Here is a 22,749-nt window from a genome sequence, read left to right as displayed (position 1 = left end):
CAGCACTGGAGCTTGCTGGCCGTTCAGTGGAGCTAGGTCTTGGTGTTGAGATGGAGACCTCTGGGAGGTCTCTCCCCAACTGATATTCCCTGGGGCCAGGAGTTCTCTGGTGGTCCAGCATCCTGCTCTCGGCTCTTCCTACCTCAGAGACTCAGGCTCAACCCCTGGCCACAGAACCAAGACCCCAGTTATGTGATTTTCTTGCCTTTCTGGAAGTCTGAGGTCTTCTGCCAGTGTTCAGTAGGTGTTCTGTAGGAGTTGTTCCACATGTAGATGTATTTTTGATATATCTGTGAGGAGAAGGTGAGCTCCACGTCTTACTCCTCCATCACCTTCCTCATTCTCTCCACATTTTCTTAGGCAAGTTCTGTCCACCCAGAAGGGCCCTTTCATTCCATTGGCACCCCACACATATATTCTATTTGTGGTTCCTGAGACAAAGAAATGCATATCCTTGTGAAAGAAAACAGGTAATTGGTTCCAAAACTCACTTTTTGGCCAGAACCAACCAGTGGCCCTGCAAAGTGGCTGGGTCTTGTGGCCCTGGTTAGGATAGAGGGATAAGGAAGCTTCTTCCTGGAGCCCCATCAGGGAAGGGCTCAAACCCAACCCATGCTGGCCAGATTGCAGCTTTCCCTGCTGGTACCTGGTAAGCTGCATGCCAGCAATGCACCAGTGCCCCTAAGCTCCCCACAGCCTCGCCCAACCCCGCTGCCACTGGCATAAAGCTGCCCATTGGAAAGTTTTGTTTCAGTTTTCGGCCATAGCAGCTCCTCTGGTATTCCTTCCTAGCCTGCCTAGTGTCCATCATTGACAGCTTTTACAGCAGGAAGGTGGGCAGGTTGATAACAGCCTGGTCTCACAGGGGTCTCTAAAATGAGGTGGGGGCAGACTGAATCAGTGAGTCATGCATTTCATTCACTCAAGTTCCACCTTTGCAAATTTTTTTTTTATCTGTGAACTGCGTGTGCTTTTTATTTACCTAGAAATGACTCAAAGAGAGAGAGAAATAAGAGGTGTGTGGTGTAACGACTTGCTGGTGAGTGGTCAATTTTGTATGCTTTTCTGCTCCTGAGACCGATCTCCAGAGGATGCCAAGGATAGCCAAGTTTCACTTATTTGTCCAAGTACAGGCATGATCAAGAGTGTTCTAAGTAAGTCATGGTTTACACCGTAGATTATAGAATTTCCTCTGATTATTTGATTGGGTCACACGAATTTAAACTTCAATTGAAGCTTCACTTTCAAAGTTTCCTCTCCTTTTCTCTGAATATGCCAGAGCATGATGACAGGAGTATCACAGATTCCTAAAAATCCACCCAAACAAGCATATCTCAATACATTATGGTTTATTCACCTTAAGAAGAATCTAGAATACAGTATCAACAAAGATACTGGAACATGGTTTGGGATGGGAGACAGAGTTATGCCCAGTTGTGTTCTGGACCACGGATATAAATGCTTCTCACTTCATTTTAGAGTTTCCATAATTGTAGCAATTATCTCTAAAAGATTTTTGTCCACACTGATTTGGATGAAATTTTCTGGAGCTGATGGGGGCTCCAGAGTATCAAACTGGGACTGCAATAACTCAGGGGACATAAAATGCCCTTTTCTTTTGAGTAAGCGTCCAGAGATGACCTCGAATGACCCAGTCAGATGGACCACAAGGAGCTTCACTTCAGCCAGCTTTTCTTCCTTCCCTGACTCATCACACTTCAGACGTGCACCATCTTTTCCTTGTATTAAGATGTCTCTGTATACTTTCTTCAGAGCTGAACAGGCAAGAATTACATGCTGTCCAGAGGCTACATCTCTGTTAAAAAAAAAAGTGTGTGTGGGGAAGATGCTAGAGTGAAGACATTTAAAATCATTGGTGTCAAGTCTAGGTTGAGGACTAGAGTCCCACTTCTCTGACAGTGGAAGGTGTTACAAATGGTGGCCAAGTATCAGGCAGCCCTGGCTTTGAGGTAAAGATCTTCCACTAGTGAGGCATCTTGGGTAACATATTTACCTCCCCGAGCATCAGTTCATCATCTGCTAAATGCAGCTACTCAGAGTACCTGCCCATAGAACTGTGATGAGTAAGTTTATGAAGGTGCCCAGCACAAAGGAAATGCTTGGTAAGTATTGGCTCTGCCCCTTGGATGTAGGATGTGACTGAGCCACCACCTGTAGACATGGGTGGCGGCTGGCAGGCACCTGTGCCCCACACACAGCACAGCTCAGGCTCTCCTCAGGTATTCAGGGATTTGAATTTCACAACTGGCTTCTCTCCATTCCTACTCTACAGTATGCTGGAAGAGTCTGGGGAAGTTACCAGTGCAGAGCTAGAGAAAGCAGGAGAAAAGGGAGCATCAGCCTCTGTGTGGTCAAGGTGAGCAGGATGTGAGAAGTTTCCAGGGATGTGCTAAGGAAAAAAAAAAAAAAAACTGAGCCAGAAATAGAGGTAGAGTGACAAGGCACCAATAAGGGAGAACCAGTGTGGTTCAAGACCATACATGAGGGTGAGCCCCCTTTCCACTAAACCTACATGTACCAGCCAGAAGAGGCAGTCATCTTGGGGCCAGGAAGGAACTGAATAAAGAGGTGAAGGGTCAAAGCTGGCTTGGGTACTTAGAAATTTCAGTTCAGAACTGAGAATTCTGAAGGGGCCTGCCTTGATTCATGGCCATTGTAGACTGGAGACCCAGTGGATGGAGTGTGTCATCAGCAACAAACCTATGTACCTGAGCCTTCTGGCTCTTCCCAAGGGCCATGAGTGAGAGCTTGTTTATTCTGAGCCTGGAGGTCTGATCTCTATTCTCCTGAGGATCTTCACTTCTGCTTCCTTCACAGGTCAGTATGTTAGATCTCTGACAAGTCTATTTATGTTAGAGACCCAAGTGGGCAGGAGTTCTCAACTCCAAACCTTAAACCCCTAAGCCCATGCAAAGACAGGGCTGCCAGCCACGTCTGTGCAGTCTAAAAAAAGTAAACTGATTTTTAATCATAAGTATACTCTAATTTCATATGGCCCACATGATTTTAGATTTATAAAACACGACTTCATCTGAGACAGCAAGATTTAGAACCTATTCCCTGCCACTTCTTTATCTTCCATGTCCCAACCAGGATTCCCAGGGGTCTGGCCCACAGATGGGTTGGGGAGGACCTCGTTTGCTCAGAGGCATGCTACAGAGCTGAACAATTTGAGACTTCAATCCTGGTGGCCAGTTATCTGTTGACTTATGAATGACCCCAGATCTTCCTGGTTGTCAGAGTTTGAAGTAGGAGGCAATAAAAGTGGTGGCTAAGGTATAGCTATACATCATTATTATTTTTTTAGCACTTACTGTATATATTAGGTACTGTTCTAAGTGCTACCCATGCTTCATCTCACTAATTCCTCACAACAGTCTGTGAGGAGGAACTATATTTATCCCCATTTTCAGATGAAGAAACAGGTTTATGGAAGCCAAGTGGCTGACCAAGATTCCCAGCTAGTAATTGTGGAGTTGTTTAGAAGGTTGACTCCAGAACCCAACTAAACTACACATCTGTGGCTGATTAAAATCATTGTTGGTTACTTGATAGAAGTGCATTTCATTTCTGGGATGCCATATCAGCAGTCAGTTGTGATTTCAAGAGTGTATTTTTTTCCCCTGTACTTTGTGATGGGTTTTCTTTACTCACTGGCTTACCTGGGGCCTGATATTCTCTTACCTTTGTAAAATGTCATGCAAGTTGCAGAGCCATGGAATCCTGTCCTGAAATTAAGGCAGACACAAAGTGGCTTTTCCAGGTTTTTTTTTTTTTACAGAAAGTTAATCATGTTCATCAATGTTAAGGTCCAGAGAGATCTTAGTGGTTTTGAGGAGTAGGCCATGCACAAGGCTGAGGGCTCAAGTCACTAGGCAGTTCAGCACAGAAACATTTTCCTGGTCCAGGTGTCAGAGGCTCTTTTCATAATAATAAAAATTGCCCTAAAATACCAGTATGTAACTTCCACCATCTTAATCTTCCCATTGTAAGTATATTTTCTCTGGTTCTGATATGTATATAAGTCTTTTATTATACTGCATGATTCTTTAGGTGCCTCTGATCTCAAATGCACAGAGGTATTCACAGAAACCTTTATGTCAGCTGCTCCCTGGTCCTATTCTTCAAACCTTCCAAAAGCAAAGCTCTACTCAGATATAAGCAGTGTGAGAATTTTGTATTTCTCCAGAGAAGGCAGAGGAAGTTTACATAGGACACCCTACAGTGTTTCACAAAGGAATCCTCCTAGGGTAAATACTGATTGGCCATAATGCATTTAAAGAAAAACATAATTTTTTATTATGGAAATTTTAAACATATTCAATGATTTTCAGCTCACAGTCTGATTTTATATATGTCCCAGCCATATCCTTACCTGTGCCCTCATCCTTTATCATTTTGATGCATATTCAAGAAACATGATGTGTCTTTAAAATTCCTTGCTCCTAAACACTTGATTACTACCATTTTATTTAGGATTTTTGCATTTATATAATTGAGACTGACCTGCACTTGTTTTCTTGTATAGTCCATGTTAAATTTTGGTATCAAGGTTATACTAGCCTCATAAAATAAGTAGGGCAGCTTTCTCTCTTTTTCTGTTCTTTGAAACAGCTTGTATACAATATATTATTGTTATGAACTGAATGTTTTTATTTCCCCAAAATTCATACCCCCCAATGTGATAATATTTGGAGGTAATTAGGTTTAGATGAGGTCATGAGGGTGGGGTCCTCATGATGGGATTAGTGCCCTTTTGAGAAGAGACCAGTGAGCTAGTGTGTACTCTTTCTCTCCTTCCACTGCCCTCCCCCTCAATCACCCAGTGAGGATACAGTAAGAAGGCAGCCATCTACAAGCCAGGAAGAGAAACTCCAGGCTCAGAATAAACAAGAACCTGACCATGCTGGCATCTTGCTCTTGGACCTTCACCCTCCAGAACTGTGAGAAATAAGTGTCTATTGTTTAAGCCACCCCATCTATGATATTTTGTTACAGCAGCCTGAGCTGACTAAAACTCATCTTAAAAACTCTGTGCCTGGGGCTTTTGTTTTTTGAGGAAAGATCTCTGATTACAGGTTCAATTTCTTGAATGAGCATTGTGTTATATTCAGATTTTTCTATTCTTGATTCAGTTTTGGTAACTGAAATACTTTAGAATCAGCAAGGTCACATTTTCATTGGGGGGGCGGGGAGTAGACTGTGTCCCTGAGCACAGGCTCTGCCATTAGATCACTGTCATCCAAACCTGTTTTCCCACAGTAATTTATATTTTTCTATGAAAGTGTCCAATTTTATCTAAGTGTTAAAATTCACTGGTATCAGATTTTTCATGGCCTCTTTTCATTCCTAGTCTTAATTGTGCTTTTTTCCCCCCTTGATCAATCTTGCCAGAGATTTGTCTGTTTTTATCTTTTCAAACAATTAGTTTCACTCATCACCTATATGGTTTCTTTGTTTTACATTCCATTAATTTCAGCACTTCTATACTTTTCTACATTCTTCCTTTTTATTATTTTTTTTCTACTTAAACCCTTAGATCATCATTTTCATTCGTTATTTTTCCAAAACTGCATTCAGAGGCTGTAAATTTCCTTCTAAGTACTCTTTCAGCTATATCCCATAAGTTTTAGTTGATAGCACTTTTGTCATACATGTCTAAATATCTTATAATTTCCATTATGATTTTTAACTTATGAATTATTTATATGAATGTCAATTTTTATTTTTCAATTTTACTTATTTATTTCTACAGTTTCCAACCATTTTATGATTTGTGAGAATTTTTATTATTGATTTCTAATTCTTGTGCATTATGATAAAAAATGTGATGATATGATATGATTGGTATGATACTGACTCTTTGGAATTTGTGGCAAATTGTGCCATACAGCACTAGTACTATGTGGTCTAGTATATGGTCAATATTTATAAATGTTCCATATGTACTTGAAAAGAATGTTTATTTTTTATTCATGCTTTTCAATATATTTGTTGTTTAAATCTTCTATATCTTTACTAATTTTTCTTGTCTGTTTCGTGTATCTTTTGTCTGTTTTGATGTTTTCAAGAGAGTTGTTTTAAATTCTCCCATAGATTAAGAATTGACAGTTTTCCCTTCTGTCTTTGTGTATGTCTGAAAATGTCTTCTGCTCTTACTCTTACTCATTTTAAATAAGATTTCAGTTGGTAAAGAATTCCTGGTTGACAGTTATTTTCCCTCAGCAGTTTGAATACTTACTTACTGTCTTTAGGGCTCTATTGTTGTTGAGAAGTATCTCTTGTTATATTGGGCAATCATTTAGAACATATATTTTCTCTTTGGTAGCTATAGGTAGAAAATAAACCTCTTTGTCCTTGATGTTTTGCAGTTTTACGATTTATCTTGTTCAGGACTCATTTTATATATTCAGTCTAAGGAAATTGTTAATTATTATCTCTTTGAATATTGCCTTTCCCCCACTTATTCTATTCTCCTTGGATTCCTTTTAGCTGTATGAGAAACTTATTTTATTATACCAGTCTCTTAATTTTTCTCAAATATTTTTCTAGTTATCTAGCTCTCTTATAAACTCTGGGTAATATCCTCTAGTCTGCCTTCTAATTCACTAGTTCTCTCTTCAGCTGTGTCTAGTTTATTGTTTAATCCATCTATTGATAATGAAACATTATCAATAAATTTTCCGTTTCTTGTCTTTCATTTGATTCCTTTAAAAAAAATTAAAGTATAGTTGATTTGCAATGTTGTATTATTTCATTTGATTCTATTTCTTGGAGTATGACTTATTCCATTTGTGCTTTTTTGCTGATTCTCTCTCATAGTGGTTCATTTACTTGTATAGTTTGTACTTTTTGACTGCAGGTGCACCTTCAGATTTTTTTTCCCTTGTAGGAGTGCTGAGTTTTGGAAACATTTCCATAGGTAGTTTCACCAATTCCAGACTAGTATTACATTAATTTTTCAACTTGGTCTATGTCATATGAAGTGAATTGGGTGTAGGAAAGTCTCTGGTTTTCCACCTATGGTCCAGGGGAGACAGCCAGATTCTTTGCTGCTTCTTGAATCTAGTGAGTGGAGATATTTGTAATCCTCACTCAAATAAAGTCTTCCTTTAAATACTTTATGCAAGTCCTCCCACTTAGTTTCAGGTCCAGCTCCATGCATCATATAGGCCTCATCTCCCATCTCTACAGGGGCATCAGAATCTCAGTCCCCAGCCTCCTGGCTTACATGCGTTTCCAAAACTTAGGGGAAGAGGTTATTTAGGTTTAATTAAATCTTGCCACTTTGATTCTGGCACCTGAGAATTTCTCATTTTGCTTCTGACCTTGGTTAAGCCCTTGGCTATGCCCCCCCTGCCCCTGCCCCCAATCTTTTCCACCAGGAGCCTTTCAAGTTCTCCAGCTCTGGGTGAGCTCCTTTAGTTCCTGAATATCTCCCCTGGGCTCAGGCTTTCCCATTTCTTATTCAGAGTAACTAAATACTCAGTAAGTGAAAGGTTCATTCCACCAAGGCCTTCACTCTGTACTCAGCAAACTAAAGACCCTCCAGTTACTAGGACCCACCCTTGTCAGGAAGCAGAAGAGGATTTTACACACACACACACACACACACACACACACACACTCTCACACACAAAACACACACATATATTTAATTTTTTCATATTAAATAAAATTTTTAAAAAGCATGTGTGCTAATATTGGGTTGAGGTTCCTGGAAGTTTTACTAGTGATAGAATTTTTTAAGACTTTACCTCTATGGGGACTTCCCTGATGGTGCAGTGGTTAAGAACCCGCCTACCAATGCAGGGGACACAGGTTCGATCCCTGGTCCAGGAAGATTCCACATGCCGCAGAGCAACTAAGCCTGTGCGCCACAACTACTGAGCCTGCTCTCTAGAGCTTGTGAGCCACAACTACTGAGCCCGCGTGCCACAACTACTGAAGCCTGCGTGCCTGGGGCCCATGCTAGCAACGAAGAGTAGCCCCCGCTTGCTGCAACTAGAGGAAGTCCGTGCGCAGCAATGAAGACCCAACGCAGCCAAAAATAAAAATAATAAATTAAATAAATTAAAAAAAAAAAAAAGACTTCACCTCTATGTACACACTAGTCGACCAGAGACCACTTAGAAGTACAAATGCAACAGTTACAAAATCCACACAAGACACAGATCAAATGACAACTATCACCTAACTTACACAAATAATAAAACAACAGCTATTAGTACATAATTCACAGAAATTATTACTCAAATTACAACAGCTACTACAATGTGCACACATTGTAGCTCAAATGTATTTAATGAATGAAACATTTGTTTATGTTAGCACTTGTCTGACTGTAGTCAGTAGAATCATTGTGGTTATTTCTAAACAAAGTAACAAGATAATGAGGCTTACCAGCTCCAGATTTGCAGACCACAAAGAACTCTGTGCTTTATGAGGAGACCTATGTGCTCTTGGAAAAGAGTGTATATGTTTAAGGTTTATTATTGGCAAGGTTTTCTAAGACATCATACTCAAAAACTAAATGTTCTGGAGAAGTCTATGAGGAGAAAAAAAGTTGTAGGAGCTATACTTATGGAACTTGAAATTGCCACTGTAACGCAGTATTTTCTGGGCTTATGGCAAGGGTCCAGGAAGAAGAGTGTCAAGGATTATAGGTAGCGGGGATAATTAGATGGACTTACTGAGCTGTGCAGTATTTTATGATGGAAAATTGCCCATGGGAAAAGCTGCCAATTCAAGCATAGATTTGGATTTCCCCTTTCCTTCATCCATTTACAAGTGTTTGTTGTGTGCTTAGGGAGATGCAGACACTCTGCTCTGGGTGCAGTACTCTAGACATGATCACCCTAAGTTTAACTTCTAAGATCCCATTTGCACTCAACTTTCTAAATTCCTTTCTTTCCTGTACTCTCACTGTGAATAGCTAAGCTTTTCTACTATATTCATGAACTAACAGGGATGAAAAAGAGAACACTGTTAGTTATACAATGACCTTAAAAAAATTTTTTTTAAACCTCTTTGGCTGTATTTTCCAAAACAGCTCCTCTAATAGAAGGCTGTAGCAGAGCAGGGTGACTGGGCCTTAAAGACTCACACGTCAGCAGGGTGAGAAGTTTCCTACCTAGGATCCAGTCCTACAAAGATATAGTGCCTTTCAGGCCTGCAGGAAGGGCAGCACAGGCCACTTACTTGGTAAAGTGGTATACTAATCATTAAGGGGACTAACTTCATTGTGTGTTTTACATGTAAATGGGGGCATCCCATTTCAAGCTGCAGAAATGATGTCAACTTTTATAAAGTTAAGGAGTCTGCTTATAGCATATGGGGCCCACAGTGAGATAACTTCCTAAGCACTTGGAAAAGAAGCAAAAAAGCTTGTTCTTTAAAGCTTTAATTTAAAGAGCAACACTTAATAGAAAGGGGCAGAGATGTATAAACTCATCTGAAGGAGTAAAAGTGACCCTCAGGCTAGCAGGACATCACTATGATCCAACTACATATTTTTACACACATAAAGGAAGCATGTCTGTCCCAGCAAGGCTTGGTGGGTGTGAAGGCCCAGGGCAAGAGCACTACGGAATTAAACAGCAGAGTACTGACCAGAGGACATGTCTGGCCATAGGACTTCGAATATCATATTCTCATTAGCAAACGTCTTCCTGTAAGGGGATGGATGGTCTCACACCATTAGAAACTTCAGCCCTAACTCTCCTACTCTTTTGATAGCATGTTCACTGAGAAACCTGATTGTATGTTGGCTTCTGAAATCGGATCCATGTGAGTGTTACGGGCCATGTGGCACTTAAATTTCTCCTTGTAAATTAATCAACTGGCATTCTGGTTTTATGTAGAAATCTTGTGAACCTGACTAGTGGGGTTCTCATATGAGACATGAATGCGTGTTCAATGTGTTGACGGTATCAGGCATTGAGCTGGCAAGACAGAGCCTGACTACCCTTGTCCCATCTGGGTAGGCAGACAGCCTTTTCCACAATACATCCCTTGTCACTGTACAAGTCTCTAGGTGAAACAAAATCCTGAGACTAGTGCCGTGGGCTGCTAACCCCCATTCAGCAAGAATGTTTGGTTTAGAAGAGGTAGTTGGAAGGTTCAGAGGGCCGAATGCTAATTCACATATTCAGTATTCACATACCTACTTAGAGTTCAAGGAGCAATTATGATGCATTAGGACTGATTTACAGAGGCAAACACAACAAAAAAATGAGTTGTTCTTCTGCATGAGTAAAATGTTCCTAGTGGGTTTGGACGAACCAAGGAGAGGGGATAATTTGTTTAATTTCTAGTACTTTAGATATCTCTTCTTTCTTCACATTAGCAGAGGAGCAAACTTGTGTTCTGTTGTTTTACTTAGATTGCACATTTCCTCCAGTCCATCGGCACAAATCTCTCTTTGTACAGAGATCAATCTCTGTATTATTTTATGGATTAGGAAACAAATATGTTATGGTGTTAAGTTGGGTATTGACTTTATTATTCATTACATTTTCTGCATGCCTGAAACATTTCACAATAAAGACGAAACAAATTAAAAATAACGGAAAACATGTTTGGGTAATAAGCTTCCTATCCTATGTATAGGAAAATGGAACTTTACTTTGAATCCATGCTTTTTTATTGTTTTAATAGTGTCTCAATATGTGCCTTCGTCAAGAATTAAGCATGTTGCATCACTTAGTCATAATAAAATTCCTCAGAAGCTCAACCATGAAAACTAATATTAGTACATGGAAACATTAAACTATTTAAACAAAAATGGATGCTATCAGACATTTGCCCAATCAGAATGTATGTTGGACCAGTTTATTCACTGCACCGGTAAGGTCTGGGTCCACCAGCCATAAAAACAATGAGAGAAGGTTGGAGATAAAACAGAAGCACTTTCACCTTTATTTTACAGAAGTTTCCAAGTACTGAGTCATAATTACACAATTGGGATCCTTCCTTGGAGGATCACATGGGGCCACAAGCAGAGAGTTTTTCCAAAGCAGCTCCAGAGGCTACCTAGACGCCCATGTGGAAACCAGAATTCTCAGACCTGCTGTGTAAAGCCAGGTGTCACCTGCCTCAAATACCCTTCAAGGCCCAGGCCCCTACAATGGATGTGCTCACCGAGGGCTGTGCCTCTCTCCTGTTCTCACCCTCACCCTTGCTTTCACCCTTTCTTGCTCCACTTAATCAACCCGGATTCACTTCTTGTAGATTATTTTTTTGTGTGTGGAGTATCAGGGCCTTAACACAGTAGAAAAAGTAGAGTCTTAGAGGTTAGAGAGATCCCCCTCACTCTGTGCCTTTGCTCAAGTTACTTAACTTCTCTGTGCCTCCCTTTGTTCATCTGCAAAATGGGGGAATCATACATAATACATTGAGCTGCTTTGGGACTTAAACAGGAAAAGGAGTAGACTCCATTTTAAACATTACTTTTTGGCTGATTTAAGAGCTGCAATAAACAGCATTCATTTCCAACTTTGAATTTTGAAAAGACCTTTAATAAATAAATTTAGTATGCAGTGGGCTGTAACTCCACAAACAATGAATACTTAATATGTGCAAAGCACCATATCGAGCACTGGGGATATAAATATGAACGGTGCAGTCCCTGTCCTTGAGGGGGTCACAGCCTGAGGATGGGTATTTATCAATTAAACTACCCACAGGACAGTAATGAGGGCTCCAAGAAATATAAGAAGGGCTATGATAAGATAAGGGGAGAGAGCAATGTTGATCAGGCCCTAGGAAGACTAAATCTTAAAGGGTAAAGAGGATTTTAATGGAAGCAGGGCCTGTCAAGCAGAGGGAAGGGCAAGACTTGGCATATTAAAGGTGGTTTACCAAGACTCTTGTCTAAATGGATGAGGCAGGAGCTCAGCACTGGTGAACAGGAGGTGTGGGAGTTGATAGGTGAGGAAGGTCAGGAGAAACTGTCAGGACTAGAGAGTCAAGACCTTGAGTGACCTGCTAAGGAGTCTGGACTTTATTGTTAGGGTCTTAGGGAGGACTTGGACACATGAGCTCCAAATTTTGTATTCATGTTTGTGAAGAAAGGGAATGATTGAGATCTCCTTTTCACAGATGCAGAAACTGGGGCAAAACAGAGGATATATTAAAGCAAATTCACTGACCTCTGTGTGTAAATAGTTACTACGGACGATATGGTAACTTAGGCAAGTCAAACACACAAAGTCTTAGGGGAAAGAGAGGAGGAAACAACATAACCCAAATGAACATCCCTGCTTGCTGGATCTGATGTTCTAGGTCCCTTCATTCCTGATAGCCCTTACATGCAGGGATGGGGGGGCAGTGTATCCTGAACCCCCAGCCCAGTGCTTAAGCACTTGGCCTATCTAGAGAAACAGTGTCTTCTGGAAGGGGATGATGGTTAAAGGGCAGGGCAGGAGCTCAGAGGAACAGATGGAAGATGAGTGTGCCCAGCATTGCTGGGGGAGGTGGAGAGAGGGCAAGGAAAGTAGGAGGGCAGGACAACGGGCGAGGGACTGGTTTTATCTGGTGCAAAAGTGAACTTAAGCCCATAGAGGAAAGAATACATGTAAAAATAATATATACCCCAAAAAAGATAAGAGGGAAAAACTCAAATTCAATTAGTAGGTATTTTTGGAAGATGAAACCAAGGGTGATGAAAATTCTGTGAAAGGATTTTTCGGCACTAGTCGAATTTTCTATACAGGATAAGTATTATATTTATAATCAGGGAAAAATTGTCAAAAAACCCTCTTTTAAATAGACTTTGAGGTTGAAGTCTGCTCAAGTGTCACCATACGCTGCCAGGACAGCATGAACCTGGCACATATGGGAGACTCACTGACTGGCAGCTTGGAAATTCTTTATTATTATCATCATCATCACGCTAATAATGTATTGCAGCCTGGGTGGCGTATCTTTCTATACCAGCGCTGTCCAACAGAGCTTTCTGCCCTGAGAGAAATGTCCTCTATCTGTGCCACCAAATGTCCTCTATCTGTGGCAGCCACCAGCCACATGTGGCTGTTGAACACTTGAAATGTGGCAGTGCAACCCAGGAACTGGAGTTTACATTTAATTTAATTGAAATAGACTTAAGGAGCCCTTGGTATATTCAACTCAGGTTCTTTCAGGTTCTTTCTCTTCATATCTTAGCCTTCTGAGCACAATACCCTCCCCAAACCCTCCTGAGACTCTTCCCCAAGGCCAACCGCGATGTCTGCCTCTAACACTCTAACTGATGTTCAGTACAGTATCTTTGGGATGGGGGACTGGTTGCCAGAGCAACCAGGAGGTCCTTGGTGCCAGCTCAGCTGTGACCCACACCTTCACTCTTAGACTCGCTGGGCTCTCATTAAAAATGTAAGCCATCTGCCATCTTACCTCTTTCTCTCTGCTTCTCTCTAAGGTCAGGCTAACTTGTACAGCTGCCTCTGAATATATTTAGCAACTTGTTGTGTTTCTTCCAGTAACTGATAACCTTTTCTTCTGTACAATAAATTCCTCTTCTGAATTCTCCTCCCCAGCCCCCCATCCATACCGCCCACTTAACAAGCCTCACTTGTGAACAAGAGGAAGGATGCTTAAATGCCATTTTAAAATCTGTCCATTTGGGTTGCTTTACTTTGTTCCTTATTTTAAGTTTCATTTGTACTTGCCAAAGAGAAAAATAAAATAACCCTAGCACAGTCACATTTTACACACTCCACAGAAATGGTTTCTGTTACATGTATGTATATATAGATAAGATATTAGCAACAACAATAAGAAGTGATATTTACTGAATGCTTCAGGCACTTCTCTGTGCACATGTTTCATAGTATCTCATTTAATCCTCCCAAGAACTCAAGGAAATAGGTCCTGTCACCATCCCTACTTCACAGGAGGAAAATGAGGCACAGAGAGACTAAGCCATCTGCCAAAAGTCACACAAGCTCAGTGGTGAGGCCAGGTTGTCTATATTATGTTTATTATCTCTCGTATAGTATAATTATTATGTTTAAATTATTACTCTGTATCCCTTTTTTGCTTCTCTCCTCCTGCCTTCTAAAGTCAGATGCTGTAAACTTGATGTTGATGGTTTAACGTTTGAACTATCACAGACTCGAGGTGCACTCCCTGAGACAAGAGAAACCCTCAGAGTGCTCTAGAATTAGACCTAATATGGGTTAATGACTCCAGTCCTTCACGGCAGGACAAAGAGAAGAAAGTGGGGCCCAACTGGGGTGAGCCAAGGTCATAAAAGTGTAAACACCAGTGTTGCTCTTTGGCCAGTTCCATGCCATACCTGCCCTTTGGACACCCTCGGCACATGGGCCCAGCTAGAGCCCCTGCTCTCAGCTGCTCTGTGGACTCAGCCCTACGCCCTGCCCTCAGTCTCTCCTGGGTTACAGCTAATCACGCCAATGAATCCAGTTTGTGACTCTGGTTTGAGAGAGACCCTCTAGGAAAGGGCCTCATGACAGTGTATAAAGAAATGAGGTGCGGGGGCTTCCCTGGTGGCGCAGTGGTTGAGACTCCGCCTGCCAATGCAGGGGACACGGGTTCGAGCCCTGGTCTGGGAGGATCCCGCATGCCGCGGAGCAACTGGGCCCATAAGCCACAATTACTGAGCCTGCGCGTCTGGAGCCTGTGCTCCGCAACAAAAGAGGCCGCGATAGTGAGAGGCCCGCGCACCGCGATGAACAGTGGCCCCCGCTTGCCCCAACTAGAGAAAGCCCTAGCACAGAAACGAAGACCCAACACAGCCATAAATAAATAAATAAATAAATAAATAAAATTTTAAAAAAAAGAAATGAGGTGCTAGTCATTCATTCTTACACTCATTCATTCATTCACTCACAAATTTGCCACAAATATTTTCTGACATGTACTGTGTGTCAGGCTCTGCGGATGTATAATGGTTAATAGAAATGGCCATAGTGCCTGCCCTTTTGGAGGTAAAATCTACTTGTAGAGATAAATAGTAATCAAATTCTCACACCATCAAATGCCATGTTGCAACTGGGACAAGGACGATAAGGGATACAGTGCCATGAGAGTTTATTATAGGAGGTTTTACCTAGAAGTCAGGGAGAGCTTCCCTGAAGAAGGGGCATAGGAGCTGAGATGTGAAGCATAAGCCGGGTAACTGAGAAGAGGGCAGGGAAGTGCATTATTCCTCACAGTGGGAACAACAGATACAAAGGCCCTGCGGGGAGGAGCATGGTGGTAGAGCAACTGAAAGAGGCAAGGGTGGCTCCAGTGGATACAAGGAGGGGACGCGTGGCACCAAAAGAGACTGGAGTGGGGCACGGTCAGTCTGGCCTGACCACGCACGTGTAGGAGTTTAGGGGTTTGGTCTTGACCTTGAGATCAGTGGGAAACCTCCAGAGGGCCGGAACTGAGTTTGCAAAGATGCCAGGGCCTGGCGAGGTGGTAGACTGATAAGTCCTAGGAAGAAAAGATGAACTTCCCTACATATGAGGCACAGGGGAGCCTCTGCCCTCTCAGGGATTACATTCTGCAGATTAAAATCCCTCAACAAAGTGTTCTGGCAGATCCTGCCGAGCTGGGGCAGAGGGTGGCATCACTGTTGATGCCAGTTTAGAGTTTAGACGGGAGTTCAGGGCCAAAGCTAACATATGTGGTGGACCTGCTGTGCACCTGGCTTTTGGAGCACTGTACATGAGCGCATGACTCAGGAACTCTACTACAACAAGCACCGCAGGAATCTTAACCTGAGTCACCCTGCATCACAGGACATCTGTGTTGGAAATAAAAACAGACAGCAAAGCTTACCTGGTCATTCAGAGGTATCCCTTTTCCCATCTTCATTCGATTTTCCTCTGGGTGATAGTCATCTGCATCGTAGAATTTCCATCCTAGCTTTAAGAACAAAGTGAAAGAGGGTATGTGGCAGGTAGTGCGGCCCATGTGACAGCCACTGTGGGGTTACTGAAACTAACGGGCAAGTACAGAAACAACCCTGCCACCCTCTTCCCCACCAGCAGCCCGAGGAACCCCCCCCCCCCCGCCCACCCAGGTGCAGGAGTGGGGAGGGCTCTGAAGTCGCATCACGAATCCCGCTCCCTGGGCTGCTGCAGCTCTTGTTTTCATTCATCACTATTTATGATCACCAAGGAGAAAAACAAAATTGCTCCGGTGGGTTTCACAAGCTGCATGGAGGTGTCTGTGCCACTCAGGCCAGAAGAAAAGGCAGGGAGGGGAAAGGGAGAGAAGCAAAGAGACAACATGATGGGACTAGCAACTGGGAGGCATTAGAACAGGTTACCTGGGATGCCAGCAGGGCGCCGACGGTGGATCTGTGGAGAGGACATAGATGTTACATGACTGCCCTTTCCCAGCCTGCGCTGTGCCTCTTCCACCCGAGGAGCCCTGGAAAGCAGAGGGCTGCCCTACCGGTATTAATCACCGACAACTTATGATACTGAAACTGAGACAGATGCTCCTGACCCTGGAGTCTAGAGCATGGCTTTAGTTCTCTCCAGGAATTTAAATGAAATAATTATCCAGTCATCACTAATTTTTCTCCCAAAAGCAATACATAAGATCTCACTAAACTCCTGAAGTTTTTTCCTTAAGTTTTTGGTCCCTGTTTTGTAGATAATTATTTTTTTGAGAAAAAATATTGAATTATTAAAGTGATAAATTCTACTGAGGATATTGGAGGGAGAGGTCTGACACGGAATTTAACCTCTAAGCACCCACACAAGGTTCAAGGAGCTCATAAAAGCATTAAAATATTGGGGCTTAAAAGGGACACACTTCAAATAATGGACATGGAGAATTACCAGCACTCATTATTAAGTCTGGGAGTTGAATGCTCTCTGTGCAATGCATCTAAGAATGATCTACCTGTTCAGACCCTAACAGGCTGCACGGTCAGTGAAGAGGGCTTGGGTCCTAGAAACTGAGGTCTGGCTACGGTCTCCATTCTGCCACTAAATGACTGTGTCCTCCTGTGTAAGTCACCTTGTCCTCTAAATCTCAGTTTTCTCACCTGTAAAACAAGGGAACTGAGCTACATTTATCCATTCACCTACTCATTTCACTCAGCCAATATCTACTGAGCACCTACTAGCTCCTAGGACATAATGCTCAGCCCACTGAGACTGGCCATCTTGAGGCTTACAGGCTAGCGCCGTGGGGTAGGGGTGGAGGCCGTCAGGCAATTAATTAGAAACGAAGCCCCTTCATGCTATCAGTTTCTGAAGTGTTACCCAAAATGCCAATCACTGAAGTATGAACTTCAGAATTTTTTACTGTATCCTCCTACCATTTCATCATGCCCTCTTGCCTAAGTTTTACATGCACTTTTACAATTATCTACTTGTTATTTTTGTTTAATTGCCTCACTCTTTAAAATTAAACAAATGTGTTAAACAAGGAAACTCTTTCCTTCCCTTATACAGGAAGCCACCCTCATTTGCCTTAAACAGGAGGCAACCAAAAAGATGTATACAGTGAAAACAAAGCATTGTGATGAAATTCTAGCTGGATACTATTGCTTACCAAGGGTCCTCTCTCTTTTGTTAAGAAGGTATCAGGGAAGTTTTAAAAAGACACACTTGTACCAAACTGAGACCTGCTCCCGAAGGTAACCAAAGGATTGAGAGAACTGGAACCTCTCCCATTATGTTCACTCCTTTGGAGGCTGCATAGGGTGACATGTTGTAGCCTACTGGTGACTAAACCGTCCCAGCCAAACTCCAGGGCTGGTGAAATCAGCTCTGTGTACGACGGAAATCACACTTAAGACCAAGTTAGATGAGCCAGGAATGAACATGTCAGCCACCAGTCATAATTTAAAAAGAAAAGCTAACTAGATTGGGGTGTAGACGGGCAGGAAGGAGGTAGAAAGAAAAGGAAAAACCACTCTAACCAAACTTCCTAACCAGAGGACAGCTGGACTGTTTGAATATGAACCAGGGACCCCCAGCAGAAATACGGCAAAGTGCTCGGCTCACAGGAGACTGGTCAGGGCCGAACATTACAAACCAGTTTGGGGCCCAAATGTCTTCCAGTGGGTTGGTCTAAATCAGGATCAAGGAGACTTAAAAAGACAGTAGGCAGTAGGCTGGGGCACAGAATAATGAGAAAGGTATTCAAAAGGCCTGAGCTTGTTGCGACAGCAGGAAAAAGAAGGAAACACGGAAAGAAGCTGAGGGTGGCTTCACTAAGATTGTTAAAATATAAAGAAAGCTAACACCGCCACCCACTCAAATGGCCCCATTCATTCATTCATCAAGTCAATACATATTTATTAAGCACCTACTATGTGCCAGGCATTGTTCTAGACACATATGTCAATAAACAAAAAAGAAAAAGATCCCTTACATTCAGGTAGGGGAGGGAAGGCAATAAACATAATAAACTTACTACTTGACATTACTTTAACAGTGTTTTAAATGGGATCTTTCTGGTTTGAGACTATTATTCTCTTAAGGTATTACCCCACCGCTCCAAATGTTATGGAGTATATTTAAAAATCCTGCAGGGCCCTAAGAGGGGCTCATAAAAGTCACCAAAGAACTCAATGTTGCTACATCCAATGATCAATGTAATCAATTCTCAGGCATTTTATCACTCAGTCCATCGACAACAGTTGACATTGACCTAACCGTTAGAGGGCCCAGGGCTCAGTCCTTGGCCAGCTTATCCACACTCACTCCCTTGGTGTTCTGAACATCTATGTCTTTAAACATATCCACACACCGATGAGTCCTACATTTACACCTAAAGTCCCTCTCTCCTGAACTCGACTTGGATATCTGATTGCCCACTTGACAGATCCACCTGGATGACCAATAGGCATGTCCAACTCACCACATCCCACACTGAGCTCCTGAAATTTTCTTCCAAACCTGCTCTGCCTATTGCTTCCCCATCAGTCAATAGAAACTCTTTTCTTCCAGTTACCCAGGCCCAAAATCTTGAAATCATCCATGACTTTTCTCTCTTTCATATCCCACATCCAGTCCATCAACACATCTTTTTGGCTCTACTTTCAAAATATTCCAGCATATGACCACTTCTCTTCACCTGCATTGTTTTTCTGACCTCATCTCCCAATCACTCAGCCACAATGGCCTCCCTGCTAGTCCACAAGAAAGCCAAGCCTCAGGGCCTTTGCACTTGCCATTCCCTCTGCCCATATGCCCTTTCCTGGCTATCCACAGACTTATTTCCTCTCTTCTTGTAGGTCTTTCTCCAACACCACTTCCTCAGAGGAGCCCTCCCTCACTATCCTGCCTGGCTCTTTGTTCCATTTACCTTCCTTTATTTTCCACTATAGCACCTACCGCTGCCTGGTGCACTGCACATGTATTTATTCCCTTACTGCCTCCCTCCCTTACTAGGATGTAAACTCTTTGAGGGCAGGGATTTATCTGTCCTGCTCACTACATGTCAGTGACATTGAGGAAGGATTGAGCTCGATAAACATTTACTGAATGCATGACTATCATAACCATATGACATATGGTACAGTCTCCCCTCATCTGACCCAAGACTTGGGTCGGGGGGCAGCACATGAACTGCCCAAGCTCACAACCAGGCAGCAGTAGAACCAAGACCTAGGGCTCTTGACTTTTACTACATCACACCAGAGCGGCAGTTTTTCATTCTCTGAGTTCTTCAGTCATACACAGGGAGGGACTTTCTGGCTCTGTGTTTTATTTTAAATTTCAGTTCAAGATTCCCTGTCTTTGAGGCTAAAAATGCCACAATAATTTTTGGAAGCTAAACCTACCTACCTGGAGAAAGAAAGAGTCTTTAAAATACACTGGACCGCATGGGCAGTTCCTGATTCAGATCATTCTAGAAGGGTCTGGATAAGCCTTTAGAGGTTGTGATATTTTAGTTGTATTTTGCTGCCTCTGGTGGAATGCTGCCGTAGCTGCCTTTTCTGATAATAAAGGGCATTGTCAGACTTTGGTCTAAACAGGAAGCCAAAGGCTTCCTCAGGCCCCAAGCTGGCCAGACTGGGCTGGGCAGAGGTTTTGTGGTATTCAGTGCTCCTCCCTGCTCACAAACCTTCAGGGGCCACTCTTCATTTTAACACCGAATCCTTCCAGTTGAAGGGGGAACACAGTAAATAGGAAGGTTAAATTCACTTTCCAAAATCTAATCAGAAAAGTCCAGGGCCCGGCAGGGGGGAGCTGGCGCGCTGTCCAGCTTGACAAAAGTCTGTAGGAGCCTGGGACGAGGCTTGCCCCTGCTCTGTGGGCCTTGCTCCCTTGCACGCTGTGCCCACACGAGGCCCCCAAACACGGGCACCTGTGACGGCCCGGGCCGCTCCAGGTGGCGCGGGGAAGTCCTTACTCTATTCGCGCCCCTGCAGGCGCCTCTTCACAAGGCGCTTTCGCTAAAGCCTCTGCCTAAATTTACAGACGGAGAGCCCGAGTCTGGGATGTGGCCCCGGGCCGGGCGCCCCGGGGGCGAGCAGGTTGGCAAGCGGGGAGAGGGAGCAGGTGCCCTGGGCCTCAGTTCCCTCATCAGCAAAGGGAAAGGACCCTCCCGTCGCCGCGGGCCCGGAACGCCGGCGGGTCTGGCATCCGCCGCCCCGCGCCGCCCCTCCACTGCGCCCCCCGCGCCCCGGCCCGCCCGGACCTACTTCCCCGAGCCGCTCACGCCCATCACCAGCAGCGCGCCGGGCGCCGCCATCGCCCGGAGTCCCGCTCCTTCCCGTCGCCTTCTGGGGCCGGTCTGCTCCGCCTTCCCAGCCACGGGGGGCGGAGCCACCCGCGACCCAGCCCGGCCCAGGCGGACCCCACCCCAAAGCCCCCACCAAGACCCCGCCCCAAAAGTGCCCCACCCCTCATCCCGTCCCCAGCCGCCCGCCACCCACGCCGACGCCTTCCCCTCCCCCTCGCGCCCCTTCCCCGACCAGACCCGTCCCACGCGAGACTCCGCCCCCATGCGCTCCGCTCCAGCCGCCCCGCCCCCCGCGGCCCCCCGGCGAGACCCGCGCACCCGGCGGCCCACCGCTTCCCCTTTCGCCCACTTCCACCCAGTTCTCGCTGCGCCCTCCGCGCCCGTTTCCCTCGTGCGGTAAGTGGAGCCTCCCGCAGGCAGGAGGGAGCCGGCCCCGAGTCCCTGCACCTGCGGTCCTCCTCTCGTAGCCCCTCTCCGCTGCAGGGGAGCCTCGCCCTTGCAGGCCGGACCCTCTGGCTCCTCCATCACCAATGGAAAGAGCATTTATTTGTTTTTTAAATGTTGTAAAAAGAAAAAGCAGAAAATGAATTCACACTTTCCCGCACTGGCAGGCAACAAGCGTCCGTTCCCAAAATGATACCCTGTCCCGCATAGATAAATGGGTATGAATATTTTATGAAGTTGGGGTCATGCTGTACACGGTGTTTTGTAACCTGGCATTTTGTCACAATAATACAATACAAGGCAGATTTCTTTTGGTGTCAAATATAGACTGGCCCATAGTGGCACATGTCATGGCTCTGCTATTTAATCTGGTTCCTGTTCTCAGGTAAACTACTTAAGGGGAAGAAGCACCCTTTGAAGGGTCGTTTTGCTTTAAAACAATGTTAATTATGTGCCATTTAAAATACTTGATTAAAAGTACCTCCAATGACATTCTGCCCAACCTCCTTCGTTATCCAAGATCATATTACTCTGTGTTCTTGAAAACAATAAAGCTGACATAAAAGCATTTATCTAAAGAATATTTCAATTACCCCTGCACCGACTTTTTTTCTTATGTAGCTCAAGTGGGTGAAATTTCAGTGTTCCTGGATAGAGGTTGTACAGATGAAGAAACAGACCCGGAGAGAGAGGTGACACCTAAGGTCTTACAGTTCAGTTGTGCTTGATGAACATTTCTTGAACATCTGCCATCCGCAGGACTCCAAAGGTGAATACTGTTGCCCTCCAGGTGCTTCCAGGCAGGTAGGGGGATAGATGTATAAGCATTGCTGTAACCTGTGCTCTGCTTTACCAGTTTGGGTAAAAAAAAAAAATAGAGTTCACATTTCTTTCAAAATTCAAACGCAGAATGGTTAGCAGAAATTCTGTTTCTTCTCCCCAGATGTCCCTCCCAAGATATGTCCAAGGACCTCATATTTTCTGTACTAGTCATAGTGGTGGCAAGAAACAACACACTCAAGTTGGGTTGTTTGAAAAGGGTTCAGTAAAGGGGCTATTTACAGAGATGCAGGTGGGGTCAGTTAAAGCAACACAGGGTCCTAGTCTTAGTAAGTGAGGGGAGGTGTGAGGGGCAGTGGAAGGGAGCCTTCATTGGGCTAGGTTGAGGGGGGAGAGAGAGAGCGTGTGAGCGCTGTTTGGGTAGAGATGTCTGATAGGAAATGTGGCCTTAGGAAGAGAGATAGATAGACACCCCTTATTGACTCAACAGGGAGGGAATCAGGAGAATAAATGACCTCCCCTCCCCTTCTCTTTTTTTTTTTTATAAATTAATTTAATTTGTTTATTATTATTATTTTTTTAAATTAACACTGATACTTTTTTTTTAAGCCTGATTTCCTTTTTTTAAAAAAATTAATTAATTAATTATTGGCTGTGTTGGGTCTTTGTTTCTGTGCGAGGGCTTTCTCTAGTTGCGGCAAGTGGGGGCCACTCCTCATCGCGGTGCGCGGGCCTCTCACTATCGCGGCCTCTCTTGTTGCGGAGCACAGGCTCCAGACGCGCAGGCTCAGTAGTTGTGGCTCACGGGCCTAGTTGCTCCGCGGCATGTGGGATCTT

At 43.9% G+C, this 22,749-nt stretch overlaps 2 protein-coding genes across 5 annotated transcripts in view; one reads left to right on the top strand and one right to left on the bottom strand.

Moving 5' to 3' along the window:
* Positions 1 to 1,332: 1,332 nt before the first annotated feature.
* On the bottom strand, positions 1,333 to 20,785 carry IDNK (IDNK gluconokinase). 4 transcript variants are annotated; one of them, XM_068553596.1, is made up of 5 exons: positions 20,648 to 20,785; positions 16,304 to 16,334; positions 15,811 to 15,897; positions 3,706 to 3,749; positions 1,333 to 1,816 (listed from the first exon to the last, which is right to left on the bottom strand). In XM_068553596.1, exons 1-5 carry the CDS (start codon positions 20,695 to 20,697, stop codon positions 1,471 to 1,473), a joined length of 558 nt encoding a protein of 185 aa, XP_068409697.1. In that variant the 5' UTR covers positions 20,698 to 20,785; the 3' UTR covers positions 1,333 to 1,470. The 4 variants fall into 4 exon arrangements, with proteins under 4 accessions (XP_068409697.1, XP_068409698.1, XP_068409700.1 ...); XM_068553597.1 differs by having other exon boundaries at positions 20,644 to 20,731; XM_068553599.1 differs by having other exon boundaries at positions 15,811 to 15,893; positions 20,644 to 20,731.
* A 1,033-nt stretch (positions 20,786 to 21,818) lies between these two features.
* The window catches only part of FRMD3 (FERM domain containing 3), a 371,558-nt gene continuing 370,627 nt past the window's right edge, over positions 21,819 to 22,749 (top strand). The window contains exon 1 of the mRNA XM_068552178.1: positions 21,819 to 21,901. The gene's annotated coding sequence lies outside the window, so the exon portion shown is untranslated. The remainder of the gene's footprint in view (positions 21,902 to 22,749) is intronic.

This window comes from Eschrichtius robustus, chromosome 10 (assembly GCF_028021215.1).
Source record: "Eschrichtius robustus isolate mEscRob2 chromosome 10, mEscRob2.pri, whole genome shotgun sequence".
Taxonomy (NCBI): Eukaryota; Metazoa; Chordata; class Mammalia; order Artiodactyla; family Eschrichtiidae; genus Eschrichtius; species Eschrichtius robustus.
This window is presented reverse-complemented; position numbering and strand designations above follow the sequence as displayed.